The 14403-nt window shown below is 34.2% G+C and overlaps 1 protein-coding gene across 38 annotated transcripts in view; it reads left to right on the top strand.

Annotated features, from left to right (window-relative positions):
- ANK2 (ankyrin 2) overlaps positions 1-14403 on the top strand; it is a 695484-nt gene that overhangs the window by 540384 nt on the left and 140697 nt on the right. For 21 of the 38 annotated variants that reach the window (XM_050792406.1, XM_050792371.1, XM_050792395.1 and 18 more), the window contains 5 exons: positions 1968-2066; positions 6157-6342; positions 6767-6790; positions 9627-9725; positions 11251-11349. In XM_050792406.1, the coding sequence (XP_050648363.1) occupies positions 1968-2066; positions 6157-6342; positions 6767-6790; positions 9627-9725; positions 11251-11349 (507 nt within the window). The remainder of the gene's footprint in view (positions 1-1967; positions 2067-6156; positions 6343-6766; positions 6791-9626; positions 9726-11250; positions 11350-14403) is intronic. The other 17 variants (XM_050792405.1, XM_050792409.1, XM_050792407.1 and 14 more) reach the window with 1 other exon arrangement.

The following is a 14403-nucleotide window of genomic DNA, read 5'->3' as shown; positions in this document are numbered from 1 at the left end:
CTGCATCAAAATTTCTTTTTCTTTTATTTTCATCCCTGCCTTTTGCTTGTCATGAAAGAGCCCCATTCCACACCCACTCATTGTTTTTACCATCCTCACTGGCTTTCCCTTCCTTTGAATCTCTAATTCTATCCTTCCGCCACCTCTTCAGTGTTCTTAAAATACACAAGATTTCACCTGCTTGCTGTGTGTTTTTTTTTTAAATATGCTATCCAGCTAGCAAGTTATTCCTGAATCCTACAACATTGTTAATTCATTCCTCTTATATTTCTTTTTTAGTTCTAAATTTTCCTCCAACATTTGGAGCCTGAAGAGTTTCTTCTATAATCTAATTTAAAATCACTCTACTTGGTCTACTTGTATACTCTCTCTTTATATTTTGCTGGATGTTGGCCATTTTAAATAATGTTTCCACACTTATACTATATATACAGAAGAACTTATATTTCCAAAAAAGTATCTTTAAAAAATGTTTTCTCCCTGTAGTCCCAGCTACTCGGGAGCCTGAGGCAGGAGAATTGCTTGAACCTGGGAGGCAGCGGTTGCAGTGAGCCAAGATTGTGCCACTGCACTCCAAACTGGGCAACAGAGCGAGACTCCATCTCAAAAGAAAAAAAAAGTTTTCTCTTAAGTTTTAAAAAATCTCTGAACTCTGATCTGTGTTTTTACTTATTCTTGTTAATGCATGGAAAGTTTAAGGAATCATCTATGTTTAAGGTCTACATAGTTTGGAGAGCTTATGAATTATTTCACAAGAAGGTTTTGTAGATTTTTTCCTTAATGAGACATTACATATTCCTAAGGCTCTGATGAAAAGAAAATTTGCCCATTTAAATTTGATTTAAAATTCATATTATACAATTTCAGTAATTTTAAAAATCTCTGATTATAATAATGTTATAATATTACTATAGTGTGTGCTCCACTAGGGTGCATGTGTCTGTCTTATTTATCACTGTAGCTCAGCGATAGTCTAGCCACCAGTGGCTGTATTTTAGCAAATAACTGAGAAAGTGAATGTGAGAATGAGTGATAGAATTTCAAAATGGCTTTTAAAAGCAATATAAAGATGTTCCATATAAACCATGCTGCCTCAATCAGAACACTGAAATATAGACTTAAATTCTCAATCAAATTTGTAGTCTCTCCTAGACTATTCTGCTGTGAGTAGTAAATTACTTCACTAAGGGTGCTAACTAAACTGTGTATATTCAAGATAACCATGGTCTGTTTAAATAGCTTATGAATGATAAATACAGAAGATATTATATAGATGTTATTTTATAAAGATGCTATAGTGATAATTCTGTATGTTATAGAATTATATAGACACTGAGATACCAAATATGCTAAAGACACTAAGATATCTACTTTTTTTTTTTTTTTTTTTTTTTTTTTGAGACAGAGTCTCACTCTGTCACCCAGGCTGGAGTGCAATGGCCGGATCTCGGCTCACTGCAACCTCCGCTTCCCGAATTCAAGTGATTCTCCTGCCTCAGCCTCCCTAGTAGCTGGGATTACAGGCATGTGCCACCATGCCCGGCAAATTTTTGTAGTTTTAGTAGAGATGGGGTTTCATCACTGTCCAGACTGGTCTCAAGCTCCTGACCTCACGATCCACCCGCCTCGGCCTCCCAAAGTTCTAGTATAGGCATGAACCACTGCGCCTGGCCACTAAGTATCTTTAACATAGTGTTAGCAGATGAGAAATGTGACTCTCTGGTACTGAAATGAAGACAGGAAATGAGGGAAACTATCTTCCTTAACTCTTTTTCCTCATTGCTTTCGGAATTGTGTATGGTGCTTGGTTCACTGCAATTTTGTCTAGCTTTATAATGGTAAAAATGTGTATAATTTCTTCAGTATGAAAGTATTTTATATAGCTTCACTAAGTCAAAGGTTTACTTCCTCGTGTTCTCTCTTATACAAATGATTGAAGATGTCTTTTTTTTATTTCTTGTCCTCAGAATGGCTTTACTCCTTTATACATGGCTGCCCAAGAGAATCACATTGATGTTGTGAAATATTTGTTGGAAAATGGAGCTAATCAGAGCACTGCTACAGAGGTAAGACTGTCAGCCCTAAAGTCTTGAATTCTTTGATCCTAATGTCCATATTCTTTATATCAGTCTGCAAATAATCTCCATTACTTTGTCTGAAATATGCTAGGAACGTTCATGTTACTATTATAATCGCAACAGTGGTTATGAACAAATGACTCAGGCTTGTGCACGGAGTTCCATCAGTTTATGCCTTCATTTTGGATTTGTGTCTACTTATTCTTACATAAAATCATGCCTCCATCAGTTTTCCATCCTCTGGCCTTTTGGGAGCTTTGTACCATTCTAAAATTCAATTACAGTAAATTCTACTCATCTCTTTGCACCAATATTTTATCTTTGTTAGGATCTAATATAATTCCTTAATGGAACAACTTTTTTACCATCAGAAATAATTCATAAGTATCTGTGTTAGCACAGTTTCATGAGGAATGTCACTAAAAAACACCCTGTACCTTATTGAAGCACAAATTATGAAACATGGTTGTGTGACTGATTATGGCAACAATTGAATAGAATGTTCAAAATCAGTCTAGTTTTAAAGAGTTCCAGGATATCTGGACCTAATAAGTGAGAGTGGACAGGGGCCTTGAGAACATCAGTTTTCTTTCCTAAGCACTTATTATTTCACCTAGTAAGTAGAAACTGCTTTGTATTTTCCTTCTCATTTTTGCTTAGGTAGGCAGATTAAGCAGCAAGTTCAAGGGCTGTCTGGGGCAGTGATTTCAAGTGATGCTCCAGAAGCTCTTGTGCTTCGGGCCACTGAAAGGTTGGGAGTGGGCCACATGCAAGAGGAGAGGAAGAGAGCTCGCCTGAGACATGTCTCTCCTTACCTCTTTCAACCAGAGTATATGGGCTTGGCTTTTCCTATTTCATATTTTGTGGCCCCACTGATAAAATTTCAAAACTCCTGGCCTGAACTGAAAGAAGACTGATGGATTCTTGTTACCCAGAAACTATCTTAAGATAATTTTTAATGTGGCTTCCTTTCTGGACAATTAAGTCTTTAGGACATGAACTCCCTTCTATGCTGCATTAGAAGGAGAGGTTATTAAAATATAATAAATCCTTTTCCAGTCCCTTTGGGAGAAAACTTTTTATGGAGCCAATTGCAACGACTTTCTGACAGCTTATTCTCATTTGTTTAAAAAAAAAAATCCAAGAAAACACTATGAATGAGACCATGTTGCCTACCTATGACTGGAAAACACAACTGCCCAGTATGAAATGTTTTTGAGTTCTGTATTCAATACACACAGATTTTATACTCTTGCCACTTGGATATAGTGTGATTTTTATGATTTGGGACCTTTTCTTTCCTCAGACACTAGTTCTGTCCATGAGTACCATGTGAATATCTTCGGGCAGAGCTCAGGTAACAATATGAGTCTGCATCTTTGCATCTGGGCCTCTGAGAAATATATCAAAATAAGGACATCTATGTTTGTTTTATTTGATTTTGATTTTCTTGAAAGCAGAATCATTTACCAGATGAAACCTGTACTCTAGAGTGCTTCTATTTACCAAATAGACTTAAGGTTTCTAGTGTAGGATTTAGGAAAACTGAGCTTGCTGGCATTCCCAGCTGTCTCATGGCTTCTGGCTCCTTTGGTCTAGACCTCTGTAGCATTTCCCGTTTGATTCCAAAAATACCCTTTTATGTACATTGCATCAGTAGGGGCTATGTTATACTTTGATCCCCAGAAAGTTAAAATCCTCTCTGATTCCACAAGGAAATGTGTCTTTTGCAAATAAATCATGTGAGGTTTTAAATTCTAGCTTAGACACATTATATACCTATTATTTGTTTCATTTTAGAAACTCATTTAAATAGCTAAAATTACTTTTTTCCTATTGAATATATAAGCTTAATTGATTAAACTCTCATTGTCTGCACTAATGGTTATCAAAAAACACACATGGACAAATCTTTACGTATTCCTTTTTAGTGTATCATTCTGTAAAAAAAAAAAAAATAATGTTTTTACAGGGCTGTATGGTTGATTGCCATTTGATATCCTGTGTTATATTGCTAAATACCATCTACAGTCTTATGTGAACATGTGTGAATATACCTAAAGAAGGGACTTGCCCTGAGCTGGTTGGTAGCTAATTTGCAAAAATTAATAACTAATCAAGATATTATGACCACTTTAAAATCAAATAATTGTGAGATTATTCAATGTGGCAATGAAATTCATGACTGAGAAGAAATATTTAAATTTCCCATAATTATGGCACTTAGCATTGGTAAATGAATGATGAAAAATGAAGCTACTGAACTTTCATATGGATTTCCTTTTAGTTGAGGTACTTGAACAAATCATTCCAAATGTTTAGCCTTATCCCATGCAGTATAGATTAGAGTGAAATCTACATGGTGAAGATCCAAGGTTAAATTCTCAGAAGGGAGTTCTCAGTCTCTCCAGTACCATTTTTATACAGTATTTCTCTACTCTCTTCCTTCTTCCTAAATGTTACCAAAATTAAAGGCCAAAAACTTTTTAACGACATTCTGTTCTGTGAGCAAATGCCTCATCTCCAAGAAAAAAATTAATTTCACACTCTTTTAATATAAACTATCACAGTGCTGCAGGAGATAATACATTTAAATATGTATGTGATAATGAGTCTGTGCTTTTCTCATTCACAGAGCATTTAATATGTGCCAAACAAAGTTCTAAATTCAGGCTACTATTTTTCATCTTAAGATACTACATGCTTTACTCTTCCATTCTGTTAATGTGTTATGTTTAAAAATCAGCTATTATTAAAAAATTATTATTGCTGGTACTGCATACATGATACAATACACTTGAGGAAAACTATTTTTTCCTCAAAAGTCTGCAGTGACTTTAAAACAATTATTATTGGAAAAAAATTGAGTAGTTAAATTGTGATAAATTACCATTGTCTCTAGAGTGCAGTCTCGGGTTCAAGCGATTCTCCTGCCTCAACTTCCCAAGTAGCTTGGATTACAGGTGCACACCACCACATCCAGCTAATTTTTTCTTTGGTATTTTTAGAGGAGATAGTTTTTCACCATGTTGGCCAGACTCGTCTCAAACTCCTGTCCTCAGGTGATCTACCCGCCTCGGCCTCCCAAAGTGCTGGGATTACAGATGTGAGCCACCCTGCCCGGCCTAGAATGCAGTCTTTCAATTTACCATTCTATTGTCCATATTTTTTTCTCTATGTGAATGGAAACTTCTAACTTTGAGACTTGTTTTCCAACTTTTGTGGATTAAGGGTGTTTTTTTTTTCTTTCACATAAGTAGAGCCTAAAATATATTATTTTTTGATGTACTTGTCACCCTTCCAAGAACTGAATACTTGTTTCTAGAGAGAAAAATATAGCTTTCCAAGTTTTCTAGCATGATTATCTACTACTAAGTTTTCTCTACCTTTTCACTCCCCATGCTACTGGTTTTTTACTGTCTTCTTAAGTTTAGAATTGAAAACAGGTTTTTCTACATTACCTAGCACATGTAATTTTATATCTAAATGGTCAAAATAATATAAAATTCAACTATTAAGGGCATAATTAATAAATTAGCCTAATTTGCCAGAGTTTTAGATCGTATTGTTCCCTAAACTTCCAAAATTGAATTGGTAATAGACAACTCCATCCCTAGGGGCTGTTTTCCTTAACCATTCAGTGATATTTAGTAACCTGCATAGTCAATCATATATTTTATTTCCCTGTCTCAGTTACCATATCTTCGATTCCCAGTCAGACTTGGTCTCCATTCTTTCTACCCTTCCCACTTTTCTGCTTTACCTACAGAGGCATTATTTAGGATTGGTTCTCACTTTTATTTTTCGATTGCAACCATACATTTGAGCACATCCTGTATGTAGTATGTTTGTTAAAGAATGCGGATGTTTTTCAAAATGTATAGAATAGAAATTAGGAAAGCCGTTTGATTAAAGTATTCCATAATATGATGGATAACTGGTTATAATCTGCTTCTAATCTTCCCAGTAATATTTGGTTGTCAATCTTGATCATTAAAGATTAGAGCCATCATTGCTTAGAACTAAATCTCTAGCATCTAAAGATGTTAACGACAATTTTTACCTTCTGTTTTACCAGGATGGCTTTACTCCTCTAGCTGTGGCACTCCAGCAAGGACACAACCAGGCAGTGGCCATCCTCTTGGAAAATGACACCAAAGGGAAAGTGAGACTGCCAGCTCTGCATATTGCCGCTAGGAAAGACGACACCAAATCTGCCGCACTCCTTCTTCAGAATGACCACAATGCTGACGTACAATCCAAGGTAAAAGCTGAACACATTTGTGGAAAGGAACTCTTTGGCTGCCAGACTCCTCCTGGGGGATGATAAAGAAGTAGGCCATGGTGATAATGCAAAATTATTTCTGGTCATAAAAAGAGATAAATGACTTTCAGAGGTATTTCAGAAAGAAGGGGACCATCTAAAAAAAATTAAATGCAAGATAATTTTCTTTAAAAGACAAGGTTGAGCTTTTTAGAAATCTGCTTTCTTATTCTGTTTTTAGTCACAAATAATAGAATTTAAAAGATAAAATTGTATTGTGTAGTGCTTGGGGATGTCTTCTTTCAGTAGAATGCATTTTGGCATGTTGGAACAGTATACCCAATTGCAGTGAGCATATTGACTGTTACCATAATTTTGCATTGTGTAATATCTTCCCTCTTTCTCCCAAACAACACTGCTTCAGATGATGGTGAATAGGACCACTGAGGTACAGTATTGTGGTTATACCAAAATTTACCTTGTCTTTATTTTTAGTTTTTGCCCAATTAGAATAAATGCTCACTAATTCATACTAATGATTACAAGTTCCATTAATGGGAAATTAATTTGGAAACCTTTCCCATAATGAAGGCAAACGGATAATTCAAAGATATTCAATGTAACATATAATAGAAGCATTATTTTATCAGTAAAACTATTTAAATAGGTTATTAGAGAATGAAATGAAACTCTTTCTTAACGTATATTTTAATGAGTGAACTTTACTATTAACTTATTGTCAAGAAGAGAGATGATTTTATTTCCTTAATGAGAATTCTCAGGTTAGAGTTTTTACGAAGTGAAAATTTGGGAGGTTTCTCTGCCACTGTGTTTTGTCTTTTTATCTAATTGCAGTTGCCCTTTTTTTCCTGTATGCTCTTTTTCTTTACCACATTTTATATAATAAATGATATTATTGAACGTATCAAGAGCAGACCAATTGCTTTTTCTTCTAAGTCTTAAAATACTTGTCATAGAATCGTATATTTTCCACATTCCAAAATAAGTCACTTCAATCAATAAGAACATTAAGTTCAGAAGCCTCTCAGTATGGTGTGTTTGTATATGTATGTATTTGGTAGTCTCTCCTTGGCCATTGCTACAGAGAGACACTAACACAAACATTGTTGATGTATATTACACAAATTAACCTATACTCAAAAACAAGTGACTATTTATGTAGGTCCGTTATTGTTTTGCTGAGGGGATTCTTTAGACTATCATCTCATTTGATGACTAGGTTGTGGACTTATGAGCATTCTCACAGAGTATACTTGAATTATTTGTGTTATTTCCTTTGTTCCCTGTCTTTGTATGGAACCTAGGTCAGAGACAACAGAAAGCCCAACTGCTTGGTGAACTTGTTCACAACTAGAACCATATAAATTGATATCTTAATAACTAGTTTCAATACCTTTACTTTCTTAGATGCTTTTTGATGATTATTTAATATACATTTTTGAAAGTGGTATTGGCTCTAAACATTGTGAAAGCAAAAGTTTGGGTGAATTTTTACTGAGTTATAAATATTTCCTTGAAGACAATAGAGTAAAAAGAATAGAAACCCCTTTGTCTAATCCTGTAGAAATGTGAACTCTGCCTCCTGCTTCCATGTTAATCAGGGAAGAGTTCCTCTGAAGGGCTGATACGAGTTTTGTGCTGATCCAAGATTCACAGCCTGGGTATCATTATGAATGATCAGTGAGGCTATATCAGACAATAAGTTAGTTTATTTTTGCAAATGATATTACTATATTTAAAGACTTTGAAAATGATTCAGCCAGCCTCAGTATGTTTTTCTGAAACTAAATTGTGACATCAATAATAGACACATACTCAGGATATGTCTGAGTGACAGGAAATATCATGATAAAAATGAAACAAATTTAGTCAATTATTTCCTAAAATATAAAAATTTGACATTTTATCAAATAACAGCCAGGTTGAGGGCTGATTTCCCCCTCCATTTTGACATGAATATTGGCATGATGTAAATGCAAAATAAAAATATCTTGATCATAGATGTGGGATTTTGATTAATAGTTACTGTTCTTATTTTGTGTCTTACTTCTCTCTAAGTGAGAAATTATTTGTAGTTAATGTTGCTACAGTAATAGCACAAATTTTCATTACCTAAGGTATCTGAATGCTTAATTAGGGTGTTTTTAAAACAAAGTCACCAAAGCCTATGTATCAACTCAATAGAAAAAAATGGTTGTAATTTTGAAAATATTTCTTAAAAACAATACAGTAAACAATTCATTTCAACTAAAAGAGAGTGATACCAAGTAACCCAAAATCTGCAGAATGTGATAGCAAATAACAGTTTGTATTTTTCCCATAATCTTTTGTTAAGTAGTGAAACTTATGGAGAGTAAGAAAAATTATCAGATCTTTGTGTACTTTAATAAGAAAAGAGTTAATATGCTTCTATTGTGAAAATGGCAACAATTTTCAACTAGATTTTCATCAGAAAAAGAAAGAAAAGGAAATATATTTTTTTCATTTGATATTTTCAGACTCAGAGAGTAAACAGTTCTGTAATGCCCATTGAGTTGATTTAACCTGGTTGGTTAAACTACATTTTATTGTATTGATAAAATCTGTTTAACATTCAAAATTGGAGTGAGCTGAACTTTTCTCTTCCTTTTTTATTCCTATTTATGCCAAGTATATTGTTTAATTTTTGTTTTTTAATTTTTTCATCATGATAACATAATCTTGCTACACAGTTGTAAAAGTGTATAGGAATATCATGACAGTGTAAATGATGTGGAACAAATTCTATATCCTTTGTAAGAATTTTTCAACATACTTTCATGCTTCCAAAATTATAATGCCAACCAATACTGCTTTTTTAAAACAAAAGTAAAACAAAAACACTGGTTTTGAATCTTCTCTGAAACGATATTAACCAAATTCATTGATATGTTAATCCTATGGCTGAAACTTTATGTTGTTTAATCATATTCTGGTTTTCTTTAATATGCAAGACCAATTTAAGAAACATTGTTTTGTTTAAACAACAAATCTCATAAATAAATATTTAAGATAATTAAAAATATGCCATGAATATTATGCCAATAAATGTAGAATATTTATTTACTTTTTATATGTTTAGTTATGTACCACCTTATAACGTTAAGATTTAAGATCTTACTAAAGCATTTATTATTGCTTATATGTTAGGTAGACCATTACCATGTGACTTTCTTCACTAATACAATGGCTGCAACATAGTAAAGTGAAGCGCTATACTGACTATCATATCTTTGCTTTCATAGAGTGGTTTTACCCCTTTGCACATAGCTGCACATTATGGAAATGTCAACGTGGCAACTCTTCTTCTAAACCGGGGAGCTGCTGTGGACTTCACAGCCAGGGTATGGATTAAAATAGTTTCTCATTCTAGATAGCAGTAAATAAGTACCTTTAGAAAGTAAAAAGGAACACCAATGGCTGTCTTAAAGATTTTATTTCTTTTTCCTTACCTGGGTCTGTGCTGGAGATATTAGATTTTTCATTTTCTTTCTTTAAATCACAAGAAGTCATCTTGGCTTAAGCAGAAAATAAGAATGTTGTAAATTCATGCACAAATCATTTCCAATAGTTAAAGAGGACATTAATTCTGACCAGTATGAACAGTTATATTTAACGATCATGCCGTGAATCCTGATAAGTCATGTCAATAAATAATTAAACTGTTAAAATGTTAACTATAAAATATGTAAGTAGAATGTCTTATGATGACTGTGGGGCACACAATTTGATAGGGAATTGTTTTTAATGAATTGAGAATTTGTTCCCATTAAGTCTTACTAAAATACATAAAAGGTGTCACATTGTTACATGTTTCATGGTATGCTTTTATTAGAAAGAATTCACTTACATAATAGTGGTATATATCAGTATACTTAATATACAGTTAATGCAGAATATGAATATTCAAAAATTACAACACAAAAAAAATCAGGTACATATCCTTGCCATAATGATGACAAGTGATAGCCAATAAAATAAATAAATATAATTTGTATGTGTAATGTTTTTGTACTAAGAAGTCATGTGCAGTGAAACTATGTTCTGTTATTTTCAAGCTGTTTTTCTTACTGAATTATTCTGAAGGAGATGTTTGTTTGTTGTTGTTGCTGTTTAGAGACAGGGTCTGGATCTGTTGCCCAGGGTGTAGTGCAGGGGCACGATCATGGCTCACTGAAGCCCTGAATTCGTGGGCTCAAGCAATCCTCCTGACTCAGCCTCCTGAGTAGCTAGGACTATAGGCACACACTACCATGCCTGGCCAATTTTTTAAAATTTTTTGTGGTGATGAGGTCTTACTATGTAGCCCAGGCTGGTCTTGAACTCCTGGCTTCAAGGAATCCTCCCACCTCAACTTCCCAAAGTGCTGGAATTGCAGGCATGAGCCACCATGCCCAACTTGAAGGAAATGTTTTTAAGAATCATTTTTATATTGAATATTAATAAAAATATTTGTATTCTATTTTTAAGCATCATAAAACTTAAGATTCCAGACTCTTTAAGTGCATGGATGTTATAGAAAGAAAGACTTTACACTAGGGCCCTATCTTAGGTAGATTTTAAATTTTTGTTCATATTACACTAAAGTGGTCGCTTTGTCTCTTGACTGTAACTTGTACATTCTATACATATTTTGTAGTTATTGACTAACTTAGTTATGCAGTTTCATTCCGTTTTTCATTCTCTAACTATATTGTTTTGTGGTTTGTGTGATTTTTGTTCCTGAAAAATCAAAGACATAGAAAGAGTAGAAACTGTGGATCAAATTACCACATAGGTCACAACCTCCTTTGTGGCCTTTAACACAAAGGCATCGCCATCATGCCCTGTCATACCCAACAGCTCTTGTTTGGTCTTTCTGTGGTATAGAATGGAATCACTCCTCTGCATGTGGCTTCCAAAAGGGGAAATACAAACATGGTGAAACTCTTACTGGATCGAGGCGGTCAGATCGATGCCAAAACTAGGGTGAGTGTCTCTGTTCTTTCAATTTTCTACTATTATTATTTCTTTCAATCCTCATAGAAGGCACCTCGAGACACCAGGTCATTAACATAGGCAATGTGTTTTCAAGGAAATTGCTTTACTGGAATTGATTTAAATCTCATACAACATTTCATACCATAAAGTGAAATTAATATTTGCTCATAAGTGCCCAGAGAAGCGAAATGTTGGTCCCTCAATGAGATAGTTTTGAAGTTTTTGCTTAGTGATTTTCTGGGACCAAAGATCAAAGATTAGGTTTACACAACTCTCTTTTGGGTAGTTATAAGTATCAAGAACCCGAACTAATTACCATACACTGAGATTGAGAATGTGGCTTTTACACAAAATATTTTAGTACATGTTTACAATCTTTGGCTTCTAAGTATTCAATTCCTAATTCTTTTTTCTTAAGCGGCTATGCTATCCTGACCTGAGCAGGGGATTTGCTATTATGGAGAAAAGCATACAGTTAGTATACTGTACCTTTATTTATGTCATTTTGGTAGAAGTGCTATCCTTAATTTGTTTTGAACTTAGGTAAAATATCATTTCAAGTTTGCAATACACTCTAAATAGATAACACGATAGACAGTAGAGTGCAGTTGTTAAAAGTACAGAATGAAGGCAAACTACCTGATTTCAAATCCTAGTTTTACTATTAAGAAGTTGTATTATATTGGCAGTTTACTTACCTTCTCTGAACTTAGGCTAATAACAACACACCTACTTCATAAAGTTGTGTGAGAATGAACTCTTAGCTATATTTACCGTTTTTGAAAAGGCAGAGTAAGTTACCTAGCTCTTCATAATATTTGATAATATTACTGACGTTATACAATATGTAGTTACTTGCTTTAACATGTAAGGAGTATTTCAGTATTAATTATCTGGAGTAGATTTGTTAATCATAGACTTCGGCAAAACTTCAAATGTGCCTATAATACAAAAATGTTAATATGTAGTATAAAAAAATCTATGTTAATATGTGGTGTAAAAAGCCTATGAAAGATGATAAATAGAATATGTCCCATAGTATTGAACTTCACTTTGTTTAATGCTGAGACTTCATGTTTTCATAGTGCCAGCAGTAAGGATCAAATCTAGTTTCCTTGCAAATCTGGGGGCCAGCAAACACTTTTGTTTAATAAACTTCATCATCTGTAAGCTTCCAGAATCTATACCAGTCCCAGACTATAAATTATGATATTTAATGACCTCAGGAAACCTTGCTTTTTTAATCTCACTTCTCTAAAGCTTTTGGTCCAGAGTGGCTACGTCACAACACATGGGAGTTCTGACGAGGTTTGCGTTCTGTCAAATCTTTGCTGTGGTGTCCAGTGTCTTTGCATCAGAGTTTTATGTGGTTTCTCCTTTTTGCTTAGTAGGCATGCCTTTTTCCCTTAGCATACTGTGAGTATACAGAATTTGGAACAGTATGAGTTACGTTGCATGGTTTGCTTACTTGTTCTTTATATTTAAAGGAATGAGCTTTTGCACATTACTACATTACTAACATAATTCCTAACATTACCAATGCATTACATTACAAGCATACTTTACTAACATAATTTCTTCCTATATACTGCCTTTATGAGATTACCACTGGAAAGAAAGCATTTTGGGAATGCAAAAAATTTTTATCTTGGCCAATGTCTTAGGGATGCACATTGCTTTTATTAATGCTTTTTGGAGTATTCACTCATTATTGAGATAGTTGATTTTGTTCTTATTAATCAACAATATTTACTTAATAAAAGTACTCTAATATGTGTGGCTTACATATATTTGGGTATACAATTAAAAATTCTAACTCCAAATAGGCAGTGTATCTTCATAAAAATAGTACTAAGAAATGAAATGAAATGAATTCTTATACTAGTTCTGTCATAGTGCAGCCTTTAGATACAGCAAATAAATTAAATTTCATTCAAGGATTTAAAAAGAATAAAATAGGTTTTCTAATTGTATACATTGTATAAACATTCCATTCATTTATTCCTTAAACAAATAACTATTGAGTTCCTACTTGGTGTTGTGAACCCTGAAGATACAACAGTTAACAAGACAGAGTAGGTTTCTAGACTCACAGAGATGCAAGTCAACAGTTCAAGGAATTAAGTTAGCAGTCTTCTTGTAAAAGTTTAATAATAGGTTCTTTAAATACAAAACAAAACAAAACAAAACAAAAACTTTGATTTGTAGCATTGCCTTTGCTAGTTTCCATGGTATAAATACTTCTACAGTGGTCAGTTTAGAGCTAGCAACATGGTATCACTAAATGTAGAATTGGGAAGAGGTGTGCAAAAAGTAGCTCTCCTTATTTCATATGAACTGGTTCCAGCACACCCCAGGATTAGCTACAATATTGAATGGTTGCACTGAACTTTATTATTATTATTATTATTATACTTTAGGTTCTAGGGTGCATATGCAGAACATACAGGTTTGTTACATAGGTATTCATGTGCCATGGTGGTTTGCTGCACCCATCAACCCGTCATCTACAATAGGTATTTTTCCTAATGCTATCCCTCTCCTACCCCCATCCCCCAACAGCCCCCGGTGTGTGATGTTCCTCTCCCCGTGTCCATGTGTTCTCATTGTTCAACTCCCACTTATGATCGAGAACATGTGGTGTTTGGTTTTCTGTTCTTGTGTTAGTTTGCTGGGAATGATGGTTTCCAGCTTCATCCATGTCCCTGCAAAGGACATGAACTCATCCTTTTTTTATGGCTGCATAGTATTCCATGGTGTATATGTGCCACATTTTCTTTATCCAGTCTATCATTGCTGGGCATTTGACTTGGTTCCAAGTTTTTGCTATTGTGAATAGGGTTGCACTGAAATTTTTTAGCACTAAACTTTCCCCCCATAAGTTGAAATACGTCTTCATCTGTAAGTAGGAGGATTTTAAAAGCATTGCTGGGTTCTTTTCATTCTGGCTACAGCTAACAGACCTATATCCCTCTTATCAGAGGCAAAATCAAGTAGGAGGTAAATACTGAAATCAAGGACTGTGTGCTGGAACTGGGAGGC

Source organism: Macaca thibetana, chromosome 5, assembly GCF_024542745.1.
Source record: "Macaca thibetana thibetana isolate TM-01 chromosome 5, ASM2454274v1, whole genome shotgun sequence".
NCBI classification, from domain to species: Eukaryota; Metazoa; Chordata; class Mammalia; order Primates; family Cercopithecidae; genus Macaca; species Macaca thibetana.
Note: the sequence above shows the minus strand (reverse complement) of the source record. Positions and strands in the feature narration are given on the sequence as shown.